Source organism: Python bivittatus, unplaced genomic scaffold, assembly GCF_059951505.1.
Source record: "Python bivittatus isolate LINGU-HERP-01145 unplaced genomic scaffold, Pbiv_v1 ctg000670_np1212, whole genome shotgun sequence".
Classification (NCBI taxonomy): Eukaryota; Metazoa; Chordata; class Lepidosauria; order Squamata; family Pythonidae; genus Python; species Python bivittatus.
Genome location: NW_028277094.1, coordinates 12,850,150 through 12,868,973, shown reverse-complemented (window position 1 = coordinate 12,868,973; position 18,824 = coordinate 12,850,150). Strand labels below are relative to the sequence as shown.

The 18,824-nt window shown below is 59.9% G+C and overlaps 2 protein-coding genes across 9 annotated transcripts in view; one reads left to right on the top strand and one right to left on the bottom strand.

The window, feature by feature from the left end:
* DGKK (diacylglycerol kinase kappa) overlaps positions 1–9,096 on the top strand; it is a 33,843-nt gene extending 24,747 nt beyond the window's left edge. For 2 of the 7 annotated variants that reach the window (XM_088151797.1, XM_088151803.1), the window contains 11 exons: positions 631–738; positions 1,701–1,797; positions 1,987–2,094; positions 2,381–2,494; positions 2,593–2,727; positions 3,015–3,181; positions 3,832–3,952; positions 4,127–4,213; positions 4,287–4,403; positions 4,786–4,909; positions 5,882–6,542. In XM_088151797.1, coding sequence (XP_088007923.1) covers positions 631–738; positions 1,701–1,797; positions 1,987–2,094; positions 2,381–2,494; positions 2,593–2,727; positions 3,015–3,181; positions 3,832–3,952; positions 4,127–4,213; positions 4,287–4,403; positions 4,786–4,909; positions 5,882–6,210 — 1,507 coding nt within the window. In that variant the 3' untranslated portion in view covers positions 6,211–6,542. Of the gene's footprint in view, positions 1–630; positions 739–1,700; positions 1,798–1,986; positions 2,095–2,380; positions 2,495–2,592; positions 2,728–3,014; positions 3,182–3,831; positions 3,953–4,126; positions 4,214–4,286; positions 4,404–4,785; positions 4,910–5,881; positions 8,499–8,729 lie in introns of those variants that run through there. The other 5 variants (XM_088151801.1, XM_088151800.1, XM_088151799.1 and 2 more) reach the window with 5 other exon arrangements.
* Positions 9,097–9,287: 191 nt separating this feature from the next.
* CCNB3 (cyclin B3) lies at positions 9,288–15,752 on the bottom strand. 2 transcript variants are annotated; one of them, XM_088151814.1, is made up of 13 exons: positions 15,603–15,752; positions 15,004–15,123; positions 14,141–14,224; positions 13,817–13,935; positions 13,288–13,405; positions 12,765–12,863; positions 12,384–12,476; positions 11,884–12,021; positions 10,883–11,038; positions 10,533–10,682; positions 10,278–10,433; positions 9,910–10,040; positions 9,288–9,571 (listed from the first exon to the last, which is right to left on the bottom strand). In XM_088151814.1, the coding sequence occupies exons 2-13, from the start codon at positions 15,091–15,093 to the stop codon at positions 9,502–9,504; spliced, it is 1,404 nt and encodes a 467-aa protein (XP_088007940.1). In that variant the 5' UTR covers positions 15,094–15,123; positions 15,603–15,752; the 3' UTR covers positions 9,288–9,501. The 2 variants fall into 2 exon arrangements, with proteins under 2 accessions (XP_088007940.1, XP_088007941.1); XM_088151815.1 differs by lacking the exon at positions 10,278–10,433 and having other exon boundaries at positions 9,289–9,571.
* Between the last annotated feature and the right edge of the window lie 3,072 nt (positions 15,753–18,824).

Sequence of the window (18,824 nt, the reverse complement as noted above, 5' to 3'; positions counted from 1 at the left end):
TTTGCCCTTTTTCACCACCCTCAAATTGGCCTGGATAAGGCACTGTCACATATGGGGCTTTGCATGCTTCTCACGGCCAGCGTGCCCGCCTCTGCCGTCGGACTGGGGGCATTTGCATGGGAAACTCCCCAGCTTTGTCACGGTTCATATGGGAGACAGAGCGGGCCGGAGAAAAAGACGGCGTGGTGCCTTCTGGGACGAGGAGCCTGTCCGTCTTCTTTCTGGCCAGGCCTGCTTCAGCAGATGCCCCCCACCCCCGGACAAAGGCCTTGGGCAGCCTCCACCACTTGGCCCATCCCGTTCCACTAGCATCCTTCAAGGAGAAAGATGAACGGGGCTCTGGAAATCAGCCAGGGCTTCATTTAATTTTAGCCTGCTTTTGGAGACTGGAAGAAGGTGCGGTCCTGTCAATCGGGGGTTTGATTTCAGAGCCATCCGCCCCCCCCCGTCCTTCCGCACTTCAGTGCGTCTGGCGCGGGTGTCCAGGTGCTCTTGCCCCCCTTCCCGCAGTGCTCCGAAGGAAGCGGAGAGAACAGAACAGAACGACTATTTGTATTCTGCGACGTATTCCCGGTTCTGCTTCAGTGTTGTTTCTGAACTATTTCCTTTCCCTCCATCTGCCGGCTCCAGACAATTTTCCGAAAGATGCGTCATGAATAACTATTTTGGCATCGGCCTGGACGCAAAGATCTCCCTGGAATTCAACAACAGGAGGGACGAGCACCCAAAGAAGTGCAGGTGAGCCTGAGGCTGCTGAGTGTGGGAGCCCCCTCCTCTTCCCTCAGGGCCAGAGGCTCTGCCAGCGCGTCTGCTGGCAGAGGCGAAGCAGCTTTAAAGCTCTTTCTCCTGCCCTGTGCAGGAGCACGTGCGCGTGCCCACATACGCAGAGAGGGCAACCGCATTTGACAGCCGATTAAGAAATGCCTGCCCCTTTGCAGTCCGTCCCCGGCTGCGGCATTTCCCCCGGCCCAGCGGTCCAGGCAGGAGGAGGCGGGCGCTTGAGCTCCCTCCTGCCATGGCTGCAGCCTGTCCTGGAGCAGAGAGCCTCTGGCCCGCAGCGTCCCACCAGCTCTGGCAAAGCTGCTCCGGGTGCTCAGGGACGCCCCGGAGATGCAGCTTCAGGGGCCTTTGCTTGGAAGGAGCCAATGTCAAAACCCACCCGGAACGCCTGGCCCCGCTTCTGGGCTGACACGTTTGCACCCACGGTTGCAGCCATTCTCTCTGAGGCTCAGGGCTGGGTGGGTCTTTCACTCAAGGACCCTGCAAAGGTCGCTCCATGAGGCCTCCCCTGGGCAGCCTTTGGGAACGTGGAAACTGTGCTCCAGCCCCGCAGCACAGGAGTCGCCAGGCTTCTCCGCAAGGATATGGGAGCTTCCTAATTGTGCAATTAATTATTCATAATTGCACACCCTCCAAAGGTTCTGCTAAGCCTGTAGGAGCTGGCTAACGGCTTTACTCTGGAGAGCGGAAAGCCGCTTGATCCTCTGGCTACCCAGAGAAGCAGGACGGGAGGGGATTAAGCCCAACAGACCAAAAGAAAGCGAGGCAGGTGGATGATCTACCGGGGCAGCCACACGCACAAGGCTTCAGTGGTCGAGGCCACAGAGGCAGGCAGCCTGTCCTACCCTGTTGGAAGAAAGAGGAGAAAGACACACTTGCACGCGCACACACACACACACACTGTTTTGTTGCCTTCGCAGCAGCCGCACCAAAAATATGATGTGGTACGGTGTCCTGGGAACGAAGGAGCTACTGCAGCGGACCTATAAGAACCTGGAGCAGCGGGTCCAACTCGAGGTACTGCAGAGGGGGCTGGCCCCACTCCCCTTCCTGCCTGAAGGAAGCAAAAGACCCCTGCGCCGCCCACCAAGAGAAGCGGCGCTGCCGGGCTCTCATTCGCGCTGAGCTGTGGACTCGGGGCACCCCCAGCCCCCTGCGGGACGTCCCCGCCTGCGACCCAGAGCACTTCTCTCCGCTCTCTTCCAGTGCGACGGGGTTCCCATTTCCTTGCCCAGCCTGCAGGGCATTGCTGTGCTCAACATTCCCAGCTACGCAGGTGGCATTAACTTCTGGGGAGGCACCAAGGAAGACAATGTGAGTCTCGGCCTGAGGCCTTCTGCACCCGCCCCCTGCCCCTTTGGTTGCAGGTGCCATGAACTCCGTTGCCTTTCTCCTCCGTCCAGTTGCGGAGGGTAGGGGGAGACTAGCTTCATTGCCAGTATTGCTACGGAAGCGCAACATATTTCTTTACTTACCTGACCAAGAAACTGTGGATAGACAGCATGCAGGTTACTCGCATGTAGAGCGGGGAACTGCACCGAGAGAAGCCCTCCAGGGTTCTGGCTCAGGGCCCTAAGAAAGCTCGTCTTCCCCCTGTCAGAATTTCGGGGCTCCTTCCTTCGACGACAAGAAGCTGGAGGTGGTTGCTGTTTTTGGGAGCATCCAGATGGCGGTTTCACGGGTCATCAACTTGCAGCATCACCGCATAGCCCAGGTAAGGCTCGGCCCGGCTGTGCCTGGCCGGCTGGTCTGCCCGCAACCCTCCCACACAGAAGGACGGAGTGTCCCTCATCACCCACTTCTCCTCTTCAGTGCCGGGTGGTGAAGATCACGATTCGGGGAGATGAGGGTGTCCCGGTGCAAGTGGATGGAGAAGCGTGGATCCAGCCTCCGGGGATGATCAAGATCCAGCACAAGAATCGCGCTCAGATGCTGACAAGAGACAGGGTGATAACCCCATTACAGACTGGGGGAATCTGGCTGCAGCTAAATTGGGGGGGCAAGCTGGGAGTAGCCACCTCCTCCAAAACGGGCCCTGCTCTGCTCTCAGCTGGCAAATGCCGCAGCCTGTGAGCATCTTAGGAAAGTCCAGCTGCGTGTCAGCGATGTCAGCCCGTTGGCCCAAGTCTGGAGCCCCCAGCATCGTGGCTGGTGTGGGAGGGGGCTTGTCCGTTGAGGCTCTCGGTTTGGCTGTGTCTGCGAGAGTCAGCCATGGCCCATCTGTGTCCCTGCAGGCCTTTGAGAGCACTCTGAAATCGTGGGAGGACAAGCAAAAGGGGGAGGGCTACCGAGCCCCATCCCGGCCTCGGCTCAGCTCCCAGCAGTCCATGGAGTACCTGGTGGAGGAGGAGGGGGCCCAGATGCAGCAGCTGGTCCAAGCCACCGAAACCCTCATTAGCAGGTACTAACCACGCCGGTCCCCTGGAAGCGGTCACTCTCCAAAGGCCGCCCTGGGAGCCCTCGCTGGAAGGGCCCTCCATGGCCAAGGGGTCCTGCTTCCCAGCAATGTGCCAGCTTGTCTGAGTTGATGCTCTGGAGATGCCTTTTCGGTTCAAGTTACCTCTGCTCCTCACCACAGGGTGAGAGGAAAGATGTTGGGCAAGCCACATTGCTGACGACGGTCTGACCTCCTTCACAAGGTTGGGGCTCTCAGAAGAGTTGGAGGAGGGGGAGGGAGGACCGCGTACCTTTGCTTCAACTCCAGGCTGATGGACACATGCAATAAGCCACTTTGCTCTACAGCAGCGTTTTTCAAACTTGGCAACTTTATAATATGTGGACTTCCAACTCCCAGAATTCACATCTTAAACTTGCCAAGTTTGAAAAATGCTGCTCTACAGGAACCTGATGGGTCTTTCCTTGGCCCTTGGCCCTTGGCCCTTGGCCCCAGGAACCTGATGGGTCTTTCCTTGGCTTTCTCCTGCACTCAACAGGGACAATTCAGCTGCGCAAGTTCACACAGTGTATGGGGGGGGTGAAGTCAGCTTGCCAATGGCTTTCCCACTGTGCCAAGTCTGTGGCTGATGGGCCATTTCCCTCTCCCCCTTGCAGGATCCGTGAGGCTGCCAAGGCCTGTAAAGCCATGGAGCAGGAGCTGGCGCATGCTGTGAACAGCAGCTCCCTGGCCCTGAGCGAGGCCTCGTCCTGCAAGAGCAACAGTGGGGCTCCGGAGGTGAGAGTGGAGACTGCCCGCGTGGGGTCGGCAGCACCCGCTTGGGGGGCCCAGGGATGCTCCCTGGGCGTCTGTCCAGGGGAGTTGCACCAGTATCCTCGGCCTTGGAGGCCGTGGCACGGCTCTCCTCGCCAGCCACCTCTGAGCCTTTTCTTTCCTGCTGGGTGGCTGCAGCAGGTTAGCCGGAGCATGGCGATGGAAGTCTCCGTCAGCGTGAAGGCCTTGTACACCGAAACCCGGGCTTTCCTGGAAGGAAGACAGGTGAGCACCGGGTGGGAGCAGCCGGATGTGCCGGTGTGCCAAGGCCGCCCTCTCAACAGTCTTTCCCACACAGCTGGACTCGCCCCAGCAAGAGGAAGCCCTCCGCCAGGCCCTGGACGTCGTCAGCCAGGAGCTGCGGAAGTTCTCTGACATCCACTGGATGGCCCCGATCTCAAACTCAGTGGAAGAGGTGGGCACCCTTGCGCAGGGGCAGCAGCACGAGCCCCTCGAGCTCCCGACTGGGGCAGGCGGCTGCATCTCCTCGTGCAACCAGAGTGGCAGCCGGGAGTGGCGAACAGAGGCTTTTTCAGGGAGGATGGAACGGTCTGGCCCCGCGGGAAGGATGCCTTCTGAGCTCCCAGTCAGTGGAGGCTGCCTGGTTGGGAAGGCTGGGCGGCAGGGATGTGCTGGATGGTCGACCCAGCCAGGAGGGAAGGCAGCTGGGTCAGACCTGCTGTTGCCGCCTCGCCTCTGTAGACTGAGGTGCCCTGGTGGAGCCTGGAAGGGGAGCTGGGCAGAGGCGGACAATGGTGGGTCCCCAGCCCTCCAGCAGCAGTTTATCCTCCTTGCAGGTCACTAGCCAGGAGGCTCCCGTGAGCAGCAACAAGGGCAGCCTGAAGTTACGGATTAATCTTGCAAAGCCCAAGAAGGAGAAGGAAAAACTCCAGAAGCAGAGATCTGGTGGCATCACCCCAGGTAATCTGGCAGCCCTCCCAGCATCCAAAAGGGCTGGTCACAGCATCCCGGTGCCCGGATGAAGGAGCGCTGGGGATGGACCAGCCCGCCCATCCGAAACAATGGTGCAACGTCCCTTCAGCTGGTGCGGGGGTGGGAGACCAGTTTGTGGCCAGGTGCGGCTTCCCAAGGGCCCTCTGGAAGGGGACATAGAAGCCCCAAGGCCCAAGTGCTGGCGTCTCTGGCGAGGGCAGGCATAGAAGCTGCAGGTAGCACGTCAGCTCGCAAGAGCCGCCACCCCTGCAGAGGAAGAGCCTGAGGGCGGATTCGGGAACTGCCTCCCCCAGCAAGCGTTTGGGGGCTTCTTGCTGTGGCCCCAAGAGAAGCTTGGGGGAGGGGCTGGCGGCTTCCCAAGGCAGCCGAGAAAATGCTGCTGCCCCCATGGGGGAGGACCGCGATGTCTTGTCTTCCCTCGGCTCTTTGAGCGAGTTCGCTGAAGGCAGTTGCGGTCTGGGACTCCCGGGGCACGTTCACACAGGACGCTCGCCCTGGGTCAAGGGAGCAGCGGCTTTCTCAGTGAACCGGCTTTTCTGGGTTCCCCCAACCGCTGGACAAGTCCCAGGGCTGAGCCCGCACTGCGCACGGGGTTCCAGGGAGCCTGGCCAGCTTGTGGTTCGGCATGCTGTGTGGACAGAGCCCCGCCTGGCTGTGGTTTTCTCCCGCTCAAGGCTGCTTCCCGAGACAGGCTTCCTGCTGCTCCCCCCTTGCCCCCGCCTGAGTTTGCCTGCTGCTTGCTGCCTGCGCTGCTCTGCACCTGCACTCTGCCTGCGGCCCCGTCTCTCCTGCTCCTTCCCTATTTCCTTCCTTCCTTCCTTCCTTCCTTCCTTCCTTCCTTCCTTCCTTCCTTCCTTCCTTCCTTCCTTCCTTCCTTCCTTCCTTCCTTCCTTCCGGCAGCGCAACCAACAACCATCCTGTAATTTTCCTTTTTGCCAGTGGACAGTTGGGGCCCTGAGGAAGTGGCCGCCTGGTTGGAGGCTCTTGACTTAGGGGAATACAAAGAGCTTTTTGTGCGCCATGACATCCAGGGCTCCGAGCTGATCCTGCTGGAGAGGAGAGACCTGAAGGTACCCCGTACAGTCCCGCCCCAGGCCCGCGGGGTGGCGGGGAGGGGATTGCCACCGCTCCCGCTTGCGCAGCGCATGGCCAAGCTGCTGCCGCCTGCTCTGCCCCTTGCAGCCTCCCCCCAGGCAAAGGCACAAGGAGGGGATGCGGGTGGGGGGCCCTTGTCCGGCTGGCGTCCTTCACCCCAGCCGCTCCTGTAGTGGGAAGGGGGCTTCTGTCCAAAAGGGTCGTGCAGGAGCTCCACCTGAGGACGGCCACCGAGCTAACCAGATGGGGCTCTGCGGCGGCGCAGCAGCGCTCCTTTCACTCCAGCACATTGCGCAGAAATGCGCAGAGCTGCAAAGCAATAATTAAGAGCTGTAAGGCGAAGGGCCACCTGAAAGGAGAGGGGCTCGCTGCCGCCCTGAGCAAGTTCTCTCGCTTCCTCCCCTTGCACAGGAACTTGGGATATCAAAAGTGGGCCATCTGAAGAGGATTCTCCAGGGAATCAAGGACAGCACCAGCCCGCCGTAGAGAAGGGCCTCTGAAGGGACGGTGGCGTTGCACTCGGTGGCCCTCCTCCATTGCCGTGGGGGCCTTGGGGCTGACGGCGTCCAGCTTGATTGCCAGGCCTCGCCGGCACCGGGCCCCTGAGGTCTTCGTGCAAGGGCCACTCTCCATCCTCCCAGGCCACGAGTTTACATTCCCACATTTGCCAAAGATCGTGGTTTGGCTGGGCTCGCCCTTCCTTGCCTCCACGTCTCCCCGGTCCACCTGTGTGGCAGCTGCTGTGGTTTATGTTCAAAAGCTTGAACTGGCTTCTTTTCACGCACCCATTTGTTCCATTAATATGAGGGCGGGGAGGGAGGCTTCAGCTATTCTCTTCCATCATGTAACACCAGTGGACGCCTCCCCTCGATTTTGGGCTTGGTGGGGCTGATGGCACCCGGCTGCAACGCCATCTGGGGTGCTCCCAGCACCCTATTCTTGCGGTGCCAGCTTCAGGGTTAGGCAAGGAAGACCGCTCTGCTGTTGACAGTCGCCTGGCAGTGGGAAGCACAACAGATTCGGCCTTTCCGGTTCTGTCAAAGGAGCAAGGGTCCCCCCGAGGGAGAGCAAAAGGCAGCCGCTGCCTTGCCCTGCTACTGACCCCCGGGCCAACTGGCCCTTTTCCCCCACGCCCCCGGCAATGGCCCCGGCTGACGTCTGCCACTTTTGGGGTGACTGCAGAGGACCCCTTGTGGTTTTTTTTTTAAATAAAAGTTTTTTTCACCAGTCATTTAAGCCTCAGTAGTGGCATGCATGCACATTTCAGAAGACGTAGAATTCCAGATAGTTTTCTCTTGTGATCCAGGGTGTAAGAGGTCACTTGCCAGCTGACCAACTGATTATAAACATGCAAACTTTCAAATTCTACAGTGTTCTTTATTAAAAGTTTCCATCAAAAATCATAAGATGCTCAAATAAGAAACGCCCTTCCTAACAGTGCTGATATTTAGAGAAGGGCTTGGAAAGCAGGGAAGCAAGCCTTTCAGAGGCTGGGGTTAGTGCTGCCCCCTCCCACCTGCATGGCAGACTGGGCCCTGTGATGCCAGCGTGGTGCCAGCTTCCCTGCTCTCGGCTGGGTGCTCCTTTTGCCCTTTTCCCCAACTCTTGTTCCCTATCTGAACCTTTGCCACATTGATCCAGTCTGTTGTAAAGTGTGATAAAAAATGTACATACCTTGGAAAGATATTTATTTAAAGAGTAATATATAACTTAAATTATTTTTCACCCGTGTTGCGCAAATGCACTTTGGAATTGGCTTGCAGGGCCTGGAGCTTTCTGGGAGAGCCCTTCAGCCACAGTGGGCCGCTGCAGTGCGGAGGGGCTTTTAGCAGAAACTGAAAGGGGGGTCACCAAGCCAGGCCACCCTGGATGCCTGGTTGGGCTGCAAGCACCAGATGGCAAAACCACGCACCAGCCGACTGCCCAGGGGGACAGAAGACAACCCAGATGCTGTGGCTGACCAGCAAATCAGGCACTCAGGCGCGTGGACTTCACAGCTAACCGAGACAGCAGCCAACGCCTCGTACCCCCGTCTGGCTTTCTAGCCCAAGGCTGCCCCGGCTGCTGCTGCCGGTCCCGGAGGGCAGCTGCAGGGAGACATTGCTGCTGCCACCCCCAAGGCAAGAGGACTGGCAGCCAGCGGTGCCACATCTTCCCCATGCTGTGCGTGTGCTGCTGTGCGGCTGGGCAGGGCACCTCTGTGCTGGGACATGGCCGTGACTGCCTCTCCGTATGCGAGCAGCGGAGGTGTTCACGTATCCTTTCTGCCCCAAAGGAACCCGACTCCGTGGGCTTGGCTCCCGGGCAGGCAGGGAAAGCATCGGCGGCGTCTTGGGCTTACCCAGCAGAGCTGGAGAGAGATGCCATCGTGAAGGATTGCCTGTGGCTGCCCTGGGGCCCAGAACGGCCAGCCGCCCCGCAAAACAAATCACGAGCAGATGAAGACAGACCCCTGCCCAAGGTAACGGCCCAGCAGACCCCTGCCCCAAAGATGCCTGGCCATGGGTCAGCTGTCCCTGCCCCCGAGCCTGGAGTGCTCAGCAGCTTCCTCCTCCTCGCCAGCCGGGCATCCTTTTGCCAGTGCATCAACCTGGGGCAGTTACGCACTGCAGCCTCACGAAGGGGGGCTGCTTTTAGATGTCAATTTATCCAACTCCCTGCCTCTTTGCTGCTCTGCCCTATAATCTGTTAGGGGGAGAAAGGCTGCTGCTTGGGCCCACCACTCTTGCTGAAGGAAGCCGGGAGACTCGGCCCCCATCGCCGCACGAGCAAAGCTACCCGGCGTTCCTTCCGCCTGCAGGAAGCGGTTCACCTGCTGGGAGCCACCAGCCCATCCACAAAGCCATCTTCGAGGCAGCAAGGTGGGCAGACGGGAGGGTGGACTGGTTTACCGAAGCATTTGGGACGAACTTGGATAATTAAGTAAATGTGAAATTGCTGCTGTTTCAGAAAAAATAATGCTGTTCCTAAAATTGGGGGAAAGAACCTGGACTGTAGACCCAAAATTCAGACATCATGGTTACAAAATAAATCTGAACATAGATTTGATCTTGGAACAATGGTCTGTCTTCTCTTCTGCCTTTCCTTGGGGCGGGGTGTGCACAGAGGTCGCGTATGTGGCCTTGGGCAGCTGAAGGTGCATTTGGCCTCGTGTTTCCTTGCACCCTCTTGGAGCGAGACCTCCCACCCGGAGCCAGGCCAGCGACACATGGGGCTTGCCCAGCAAAGGGGCGCTCTTGGGATGCCCACTGAAGGCATGACAAAAAGGTTGCGCTCACACTCTTTTATTGAAAGCTTGTTATTTTGCCCATACAATTCCCCCCCATAACATTTTTCCTTTTTTCCTCCCATCATTAAAAAAAATATATTTACAGGCCTCATAGGCTATTACAGGGTAGGTCAGCTCCAGCTTCGGTGCAGGACAGGCCCCGGGGCCGGAGATGCCCCGACCCTCAACACCGGGGCTAGCTCTGCAAAGCTTTCTCCAGCTCCTGCGTGTCCACTGGCTCGATCTTGGCCACCTCAAAGAAGACCCTGCAGGCAGAGGGCCACAGATGAGGCAGCAGGCAAGAGCAGAGGGCAGGGTTCACACACACACCCCCCGTAGGAAGGAGCTGCCCCAAGTTGGCTTCCCCGGTTGTCATAAAAAGGAAGGCCGCGGCTGAAGGACCGACTCTACCTTCGGAGGAGGAACTCTCCTGCATCAACCGAACAGCAATCCCAGGTTGGGTGGCAATCCCGGGTTGGTTCCTTACCAGATTTTTATGCCTTCTGCAAACTCTAGCCTGTCTGCACTGGGGGGCAGATCCCCCGCCCCGCTATCGGGCAAGGAGAAGGGAGAGGCCCCGCCTGGCCCAGAGGAAGCAGCTCACCGGTGGGAGTACTTGTTGCGCACAGCCCTGAGTCGGTCATCCCGGCCGTGGGTCAGCAGGAAGTTGAGCTGCTTCACCAGTGGGAGGAGGTCCTGGGCTCTGTAGCCACTGTAGTACTCCAGGGTCGGGCCCTGCCAACACACAAGGGAGGAGCTGCCAGCGGGTCCAAACTGGGCAGTCTCTGGCAGCTGCTGGAGGGGCTGCACTTAACACACACACACACACACACACACACCCCTTTGTAGACAGGTGTGAAAGTGGCAGACTAGCGTGGAGCAAACAGGAGGGAAACCAGCCCCTTTTTCACCTGCTGGCTCAGGCACCGATGCTGCAGGAACTTCTGCTTCCTCCAAACCCCCAAGAGTTACCTGCCCACCTTTGCAGCCATCAGGGCTGGAGAGAGAGCAGCAAAGGGAACCAGCTCGCTTCCCTTCTGTTCCGGCAAAGCCCAGGATCCTGCCTGTGGTCCTGGCTCTGCATGTTTCCTCCTTCCCGCACAAATCTTTCCTTCGGTGACGGGATGCCTACAGCCCCAGGCCGGAGGAAGATACAGCCTTATAGGTCGATCAGGGCAGTCTGCTTGGGGACAGGGCTCCAGGGAAGAAGGAAGGTGACCCCCTCACCCAGCCGCCGAGGTTCTTCATCTTGAGTGCCAGCAGAAGGCAGCCGGCAGCCAGGCGGGAGGCGCTCTCCTGCACAAATGCGTAGTCCTGCAGGGTCAGCTCACAGATGAAGCGGGCCAGGGTCAGGGTCTCCATTGTAGCCCGGGCACACTGGGAGGGAGAGACGCGTGAGAAGGGCCGCAGAGGGAGCCCCCGCAAGAAGCCCCTGCTGCCCCTCTGCGCCATTTATCTCTGCCCAGCAGGTGCGGACTTTCTCTCAGCCAGCTGGGCAAGAGCAGCCGTTGGGTCCCCCAGAATCTCCTCCAGCCCACAGACGGATCCCTCCTTCTGCTGCACTGCCCGCTGCTGACCTTGGCAAACCGCCGGAGGAAGCGATAGGCGATGGGGATGTTGATGTCGAAGTGGAGCGTTTGCAAAATGCTCATCTCCATGGCCAGCAGCTCTTCCCGCTTGTAGGCATCGTCACAGATGTACAAGAAGTCATCCACGCAGGGAGGGCAGCGCTCCTGCGGGAAAGACACGCTCTAGCAGCAGCCGAGGCAGCTGGATCGCAAACGTCCGCACAAGAGGATCCGTCTGCCCCTTTCACCCTTGGATGGATGCAGCCTTCCCCAGCGGAGAACCACCTCAGTCCTCCTCATGTTCAGCCAGGCTTGTCTCTGGCCACGCTGGCGGGGGCTTCGGGAACCAGCATGCCCGGAGGGCAGCATCCTGGGCAACAGTGCCCTGAGCAGTGTTCCCAAGTGCTCTGCGGTCAGGATCCATCAAATAAACGACCAGAAAACTGAAGATGACCCCACTAAACACCCCCACCCCTGCTCCATTTCCACCTTTAAGAGCATCCCCTCCATTTTAAGAGACCTTGTGATGTAAAATTGGTAGCAAACCATGAAAGCCAAAATTAAATATCTGTTTATCACACATGGTGGAGGCTGAAGCATGAGCCCAGTTCTGACAGGTGGGTATGGGAAGACTGGAGCGGGCACGAGGGTCCCCGGACCATCCTTGGACCGCCGCTGCTCCAGAGGCTTGGAAACGTGCGTGTCTCCAGTCCGGGCTTCTGGAGTAACATGGAAGCAGACACCTCGCCCACCCGCCCCAAGTCTCTGGGTAATCCCCTCCCTGGAACGCGGCACAAGGAGGGCCGTGAACCTTTGCTGGTGCAGAGTCGCTGCTTCACCCCCCAAAAGGGCACAGCCTTTCAGTTGGGGGCAGGAGCCAAAGCCGCAAAGGGGGAGCCAGCTGGAGGTGAACATCCCAGGAAGGGCTGCAGGTTCAGAGCTTTGGGCTCCCCCCCCCGGTCCCCAAGAGAGGACAGCTCATCTCCTGGCCCAGCGCTGCGGGGGCTCACCTCGAACTTGCAGGCAATGAGGATGGCTGTGGAGCCGATCAGCTGCAGCTTGTCCCGCATGGCCCCCACCCGGACCAAGTAGTGATCCATCAGTTTGACCGCCAGATAAAGGGTCTCATGGGTGAGCTCAAAGTTCTCCTGGGGGTGCAAAGAGCTCATGAATCTGGTTTGCCTGCCTGCCGGAAGGCGACCAACCTGGGCAGAGCAGAGCAGAGCCCTAATGGGCACAATCCCCCTCCCTTCCAGGAGCTCCGGGCAAACCAGGAGGCCCCCGACGACCATGGAGGTAGCAGCTCATGAAGGTTGGAGGGGGCTCACACACTGTGGCCTACCTTGGACCCCCTTGGTTAGTCACACGCACACACAAACCTGCTTCTTGCACAAGAACCATCTTGCCGGCCTCCCAAGCTCAACCTTTTCCTACAGGACTGCCCCCCCACCCCGAGGCTCTCCTGCTTCCCTCAGAGCCGACTGGGTCCCCCTTCTGGCCGCACCCTCACCTGCACCTCCACCATCCAGTCCACCAGGATAGCCCGCATCTCCATGGTGATGTCGGGCTGGTTCCTCATGTAGTCCGGGAGCAGGAAGCTCTTCTGTCAAAGGACGGTGCTGGTGAGGGAGGGAACAAGGCTCCAGGGCAGCCCCCGGGCCTTCCCGGCGCCATGAAGCAGCACCAGAAAGCACGTCTGCTGGAGCCCGCCAGCCCCGCTTCTCCTCCGAGACCCAAAAGAGGCGAGAGGGCCGGGTGGGCTTTTTCAGCAGCACCACCTCCTCTATCTGTTCTCCGCTGTGGCTTTAATCTGAATTCAGTCATATGGAACCGAACCCAGAATCTTGAGTGGCGAAGTAACGGAAGCCCTCCCCGTGCCACCACCAAGCACCTCTCGCTCCCGCATGTAGATGAAGATGTCTTTCGCGTACTCGGCATTGGCATAGGGGTCGTCCAGCTGGCCCTTGTCTATGTCCTCAGCCGGAGTCACCTGAAGAAAAGTGACTTCTTGTAAAAGGTACCCAGCTGAGTTGGGGACTGGGAGGCGGAGCTGCCTTGGTCCCAAATTTGAGGGGGCCCTAACCGGTGTGCTGTGCCCCCTTGGCACAGCCCCAAACACCTTGCTCCCCTCCCAGTTGCTCTCCACAAGTGCCCGTGGTGGGAAGTGGGGCAGGGAGGCCCACTCCCACCTGTTTGCAGGCTCAGCCGCAAGGCAGAGAGCGAGTCTAGGGCATCGGGCTGTCACGGTGGGTCCTGGGGGCCTTTCTGGGATGAAGGCCTGTTACAGGGCTCAGGCCTGTGTCTCAGCAGCAGCACAAGGATGCCAGGACCAGTGACCCACAAAGCAGGAGGGCACCCTGGAGGCAGGTGCTACCAGTAAGGAGCCAACAGCCACGAGGGCGGCTTTTTCCTACCAGGCCTGCTGGCGCCGCCACCACGACCAGCGGGTCGACCTGCTCCTCTCTGAGGCCACGGTTGACCGCATCGCCCAGCTCAGCAGGACCTTCCTCGGAGGGGGCTTTGTCCAGAGATCTGGAAGAGCAGGCCACCGTTAGAAGACAGGGCAGGCCAGAGGCAGTCTGCAGGCTGGTGCAACATTGGCAGAAACAGCTCCCTTCCCACTTGGTTAGCCTTCAATTAACAACACTCCGGAAACTCGTTGGCAGAAAAGCCAGGCCCAGCCAGATCGAGGTCTGCCAAAGGTCAAGCCAAGAGCCAGAGGTCGCATTCAGACTCAAGGGGGGGTGCCTGCCCAGGCGAGAACGGAATGGCAGCTTTGCCAGCATGGCTTTTGTTCAAAGAGAGCGCTCTGAAGTTGCCAGCCTTGAAGCCACCAGAGACTGAAGGGTGGCCTGGGTGCATTGTACAGAGCTCGGGGCCCAGCAGAGGAGGCAGGTGGGGAGAGGAGGCAGCACCACAGCCCTCTTCTGCCCGGCCCCTCACTTCTTCAGGTTGATCTCATTGTTCTTGGCCACGTTCAGTGGGGCGGATCCCTTGGAGGCCTTCTTGGGAATCATCTTCACTGGCTCCTTCCTCCCCGCAAGGCCCTGCGCCTCATGAGCCTGTAAGGGGGAGACCAGGAGGAGCCACTGAGTGCCACCCCAACGCGAGTGGGCATTTGCGTCAGGACCCAGGGCCACACACCGACTCTGCTCACCCATCCCTGGAATGACACGCATCACAGGGAGTAGAAGCTGCCTCCAGCAGCTGACACGGGGCCCTCCAGGTGGACTCCGGGCAGCCCCCAAGAAACACGTCTGTGCTTACGTTGGTAATATCTCCAAAGGCTGAACGCTTCCTGGGTGCCCCCTGGGGCGAAGAGGGGGATCGTTTTGCCTGAGAAATCTCCTCCTAGAACGGAAGAGAAACAGGAGGCCACTTGGTGCAGCACACGGCTTTCCTCTGGGCATACCAAGGCACCCAGAAAGCAGAGCCATGTGCCTCTTCGGAGCAAAATCAAGGGTAGCGGCTTATGCTGGGCCCAAGCCCAGAACTCCGTACGGAGTGGAGGTCACCAGCCACCAGAAAGGAGACTGGGGAACCGGAAGAGGAGCTGCGAGGGTAACCTGGTGCTCTTTAGCTGAGAACGGAGGTGGCGACAGCCCCTTGCCTGCCTCCCCACTTGCTCCCGGATCAACCAAGAACAGGCCTCCCCCGCGGCAAAGCCAGCTTCGCACGGACTCGTGGAACCTCTTGCCACAAGATTCAGTCGCCAGCCTCCGCCCCTTCAGGTGGGCCAGAAAAGTTCACCCAGAGGAGGAAGGCGAACAGACTCCCAGCAGGGAACGTGAGGCAGCTTTTTCGTCTGCCTTCTCATCTGAAGGCTCCTCGTGCTGCAGCAGCACATAGGGAGCAACCTGCGACCAAAGGCAGGCAGACTGCCTCTGAAGCGGGAGGCTCTATCCCTCCATCCATAGGTTGCCCCTCCACGGATTGCCTAAATTCCTTTTGCGGCGGGGGGGGGGGCGGATTTCTGACCAGCGAAGGCCTCCAAGGACAGCCCCTCTTCTGGCTCAGTGCCACCACCTCTGACAGCAACTGAGCAACTGCATCGGAACACATCTATGCCCGTGCGCGTGCGCACACGCATGTGTTGCTTGTCACCCCTTCTCCGGGGTACACTGACTCACCTTGTCTGCTTGAACATTTTCCACGCCTGCCCCTCGGCCGGGCCGGGCCTGCTTGCTCCCCAGGCTTTTGGAGCCGCGCGCAGGGGGCATCGTCCCAGCTGTGGGCCTCCCGGCGCAGGGCTGCAGAGGGGGAGAGAGGGAGACGGGCTGCGACAGGAACGCGCGGCCCCGCCAGAAGCGTCGCCCTCGCTTCTCCCGACGCACCTCAACGAAGCCAGTCCAGTGGAGCTGGGACCCAGAGGGGCGGAAGGCCGAACGGGAAGCCCCGGGCGCGTCTCACTTTCGCTTCCCGCCGCCTCCTCCGGCCAGCGCAGGAGCGGGCCTGGCCCCCTCCCCTGCGGCACAGGGCGGCGCCGAGCAGGGTCCAACACGGGCGCGGCCACGGCGGGAGGAGGACAGGGCCGGGGGCTGCGCTGGGGGGAGAAAGCCGTCCGGGCGCCTCCCCTCGGTGGGCCGGGGGAGGGGACCCGGAACCCGGCCTGTCCGCCCCGGGGCCCAGCCGCGTGGCGATGCTCTGGGGGGAAGGCGAAGGGCGAAGGGCGAAGGGCGAAGGGCTCCTGCCGGCGGAAAGCCCCCTCCGGGCCCCCAGCAGACCTCACCTGGAGCTGAAGCCGCCGCCACGAAACCTCCTGCGGCTCCCGCTGCGGTGGCGGCGGCGGCGGCTGCTGCGGCTTCTCCGCGGCACAAAGTGCGAATTTGAAAATTGCTACATTAGTAAAGAACGGACATCATTGGCCCCGCGGCAGCCAATCCCGGAGCCGGAGAGAATGCAGTTGCCAAGGGCGGGGCCCCGGGATTTTTAAAAACGGACTCCGGCAGCCAATGGGCAGAGGGAGGAGGCGTGGCTCCGCCCCGAAAGGGCGGGGCCTCCCAGCGGGGCCGGGAGCGAGCGTCGGCTCCCCGCTGGCCTTAAAGGGCCCGGAGGCCCGCGGTGACAGCGCGCCGCTCGGCGCCTCGGAGCGCGGGGGGCGCGGGGGGCGCGGGGGGCGCGGGGGGCGCCCGCTCCGGCCGCGCGGCGAGGGCAGCGCGCCCCTCGGCCGCTCCCGCCAGGAGCCCCTGCGCCCCGCCGGTTGGGGCCGGCGCGGGGCGCCCCGGGGGCCCTGCCGCCGCGGGAGCCTGGCGCTGGCGCCGGCGCCGCTGCTTTTGGGCCGGCTCCCAGGCGAAGACCCGGGGGCGCTGGCAGTCTGGAAACGGCGCGATGCGTTTGCGGTTTCTGGCTGCTCCGAGAAGGTCTGCCCGGCTTTCCAAGCGGGGGGGGGGGGTTCCCGCTGCCTCGCAGCAGCGTCGCTGGGGTCGCTGCAAACAACGGCTGCATTTTGCCCCCGCAGCATTCCTTGCAGCCGTAAACAATTTTATCGTCGCTTCTGCGGGGGAAAGGGCTCTTTCTGGAGCCAGACTCCTCCTGGTGGGCGATAGAGACGTGCCGGGCCAGGTCAGGGTGACATCTGCTCTCCCGCCCGCCCGCCCTGAGCAAGGCTGCCGAGAAGGGCCTTTGCCTGGCTCCCTGCGCGGGTCAAGGCTTGAGCCTCCCGGTGCAGGGGAAGGGGGGACGGGCGAGCCAAGCGAGCGGCAACGGACGTCCTGCCCTTGCGTTCCGAAGGAGGGGAAATGAGGTGAAGGCCTGTCACCTTTCCTGGTGCGCCCCAGCCAGGGTACAGAAGCAGTGTGGATCTGAGGTTATAATCAGCAGAACATTAACACGAGGGGGCCACGAGCCCACCCAGTGATCCATGCGATGGGCAGGATTCATCAGTTTTGCAGCCCTGCTTGGAGGCGTTTAGCACACCGAAAGCCTGGTGCTGATCTCCATGGAGCTGCTTTGCTTTTTCCCTCGTCGGAAAAGATCTCTCTTCGTCACAACCCAGTATTCCTCGTGATGATTACCAATAGCCTTTTCTCATATTATCCATTTTAAAAGTGTCTGTGCTGTGCCTCCCTAAAAAGGGATCACAAAAATGTTGAAGTGTTGTGCATAACTAATGCCTCTGAAAATATATTCTAAATATTTGTGAAGGTTACCAACTGCCCCCTCCCAGTTTGATTCAAGCCAGGGTTGGCCCTCTCCTCAGGGGTATGTAAAGCACGTGGCTAGAGTACTGGTCAAGCATTTTTAGCCTAACCAATGGTATTTATTTATGTTGCTTTGCTTTTGATTAATGTTGTAAGCATCTTGAGGATATTCACAGCAAAAAGTTGGGGATAACTCCTGTAAGTAAATAAACACTTGTCAATATTCATTGATTTTAGGAAAGCAGAGGGGACTGTGGCCTTCAAAGATACTGATGCAGCCACACCCAGGGCAAGCTTTTTCCTTCACTGCATGTGAAAATATTAACCTGGCCAACAGCCTTGCGAGCCTCTGTGCTGTCAGAGTTGCCTGGATGAGAGATCCGAAGGCGACACGTGGTGCATTTTCTGGTTAGCGCCAAACAGCCAAGACCCTTTCAGTTAGGTACCCTCTTGCCAGCCTTACAACTGCATATGAGCCCACAGGACTCATGAGATTTGGCAGACGGACGGATGGAAGGAAGGAAAAAAAAGATGTGAGTCTTTGGGACCTGCATCCTTTCTCTGCAATTCACCCACAGCCCTTCCACGGCCACTTTCGCTTGGGTGGCAAAGCTGTTTGCCTCCCCAGAACAGCTGCAGTTGTGGAACTCAGTGGCTACAGAAGTGATTCTGAATGTGGCCCTGGCACCCATATGGGGGGGGGCAGGCACAGCCTGCACCCTATGGACACCCTTCCCTCCCCCGAAGGAGCCCCTTCCTGGTTTCCAAGAGTCTTGCTGTGTGGGTAGGAGGCAGGGGGGCAGGTCTGGCACAGTGGTCTTCAGGACAGACCTGAGCTGGTGTCCCTGTAGACGCTGTCCTCCCGCACATAAGGGGGGAACGCTTCTCTCCAAAGTCTTCCTGGATTCGAGAGAAGAGCATGAGCGTCTCTGAAGACGGAACGGGATGGAGGCTGAACAGCCAAATTGCTTGGGGAGCTTTCCTACCCAGGGAAGTCTGTGTCAAAGGGACATGCTGAGGCTTTAAAATAAATTGGGGGAATCACAAAACCAGGCTCCAGCAAGGCCATCTGGGGAAAAGAGGCCAGAGCAATGCCCTGGGCCGCATGTGGCAACAAGGAGTGGTTGCGGCTGGAAAGTTGGTGTGTGCAGAGCAGGATGAAGAGAAAGCCAAGCAGCAGAGACCCTCAAGGAGCCCCTGTGAAAATGCCTGCCTGCCTGCCTGGATTTAGGCCCCTCCACACCACGTGGCCCCAAAAGCAGCTGCTTGAGCCCTCCCTGCCCACACGTGCCTTGCCTTTTGATCTGGAGGCAGGGGGCGATGGGCCAGCAGCACCTGGAGATGCCATAGTGCCCAGGCTGGCCTGGCTTCCTGCAGAGGAGGATGGCTTTGTGTTCCCTTTCCGCGGAAGGTGAGACCTCCGAGAGAGACGCAGCTTGGCCCAGATGGGGGGAGGGGGTTGTCTTGGGGAGAAGGCAAGAGTACCGTTGCTGGGCAGCCGATGTTAAAATCGAGGCCCTGCCCGTCTTCTGCATCCATGTATCAGGGGAACCATTCCGCTAAGCCTCTTCTAAAAGGCTGGGGCCGGGGGGGGGGGTCTCCCTCTGCAGGCCTCCAAGGACAGCCAGAGAAGGCTCTGCACCGTCTGCCTGTGCCGGACTTTGGCTCTCTGGGAAAGTATCCGATAGGGAACGAAATGGCCAAATGACTGGACTGAATAACGGCCCCCTTGCGTTCCAGGCTGGGCGACGCCAGAGTTTTCCTCTTAGCCTGGGTGCATCCCTTCACCTCGTGGTCCCCCGAGGCCGCTC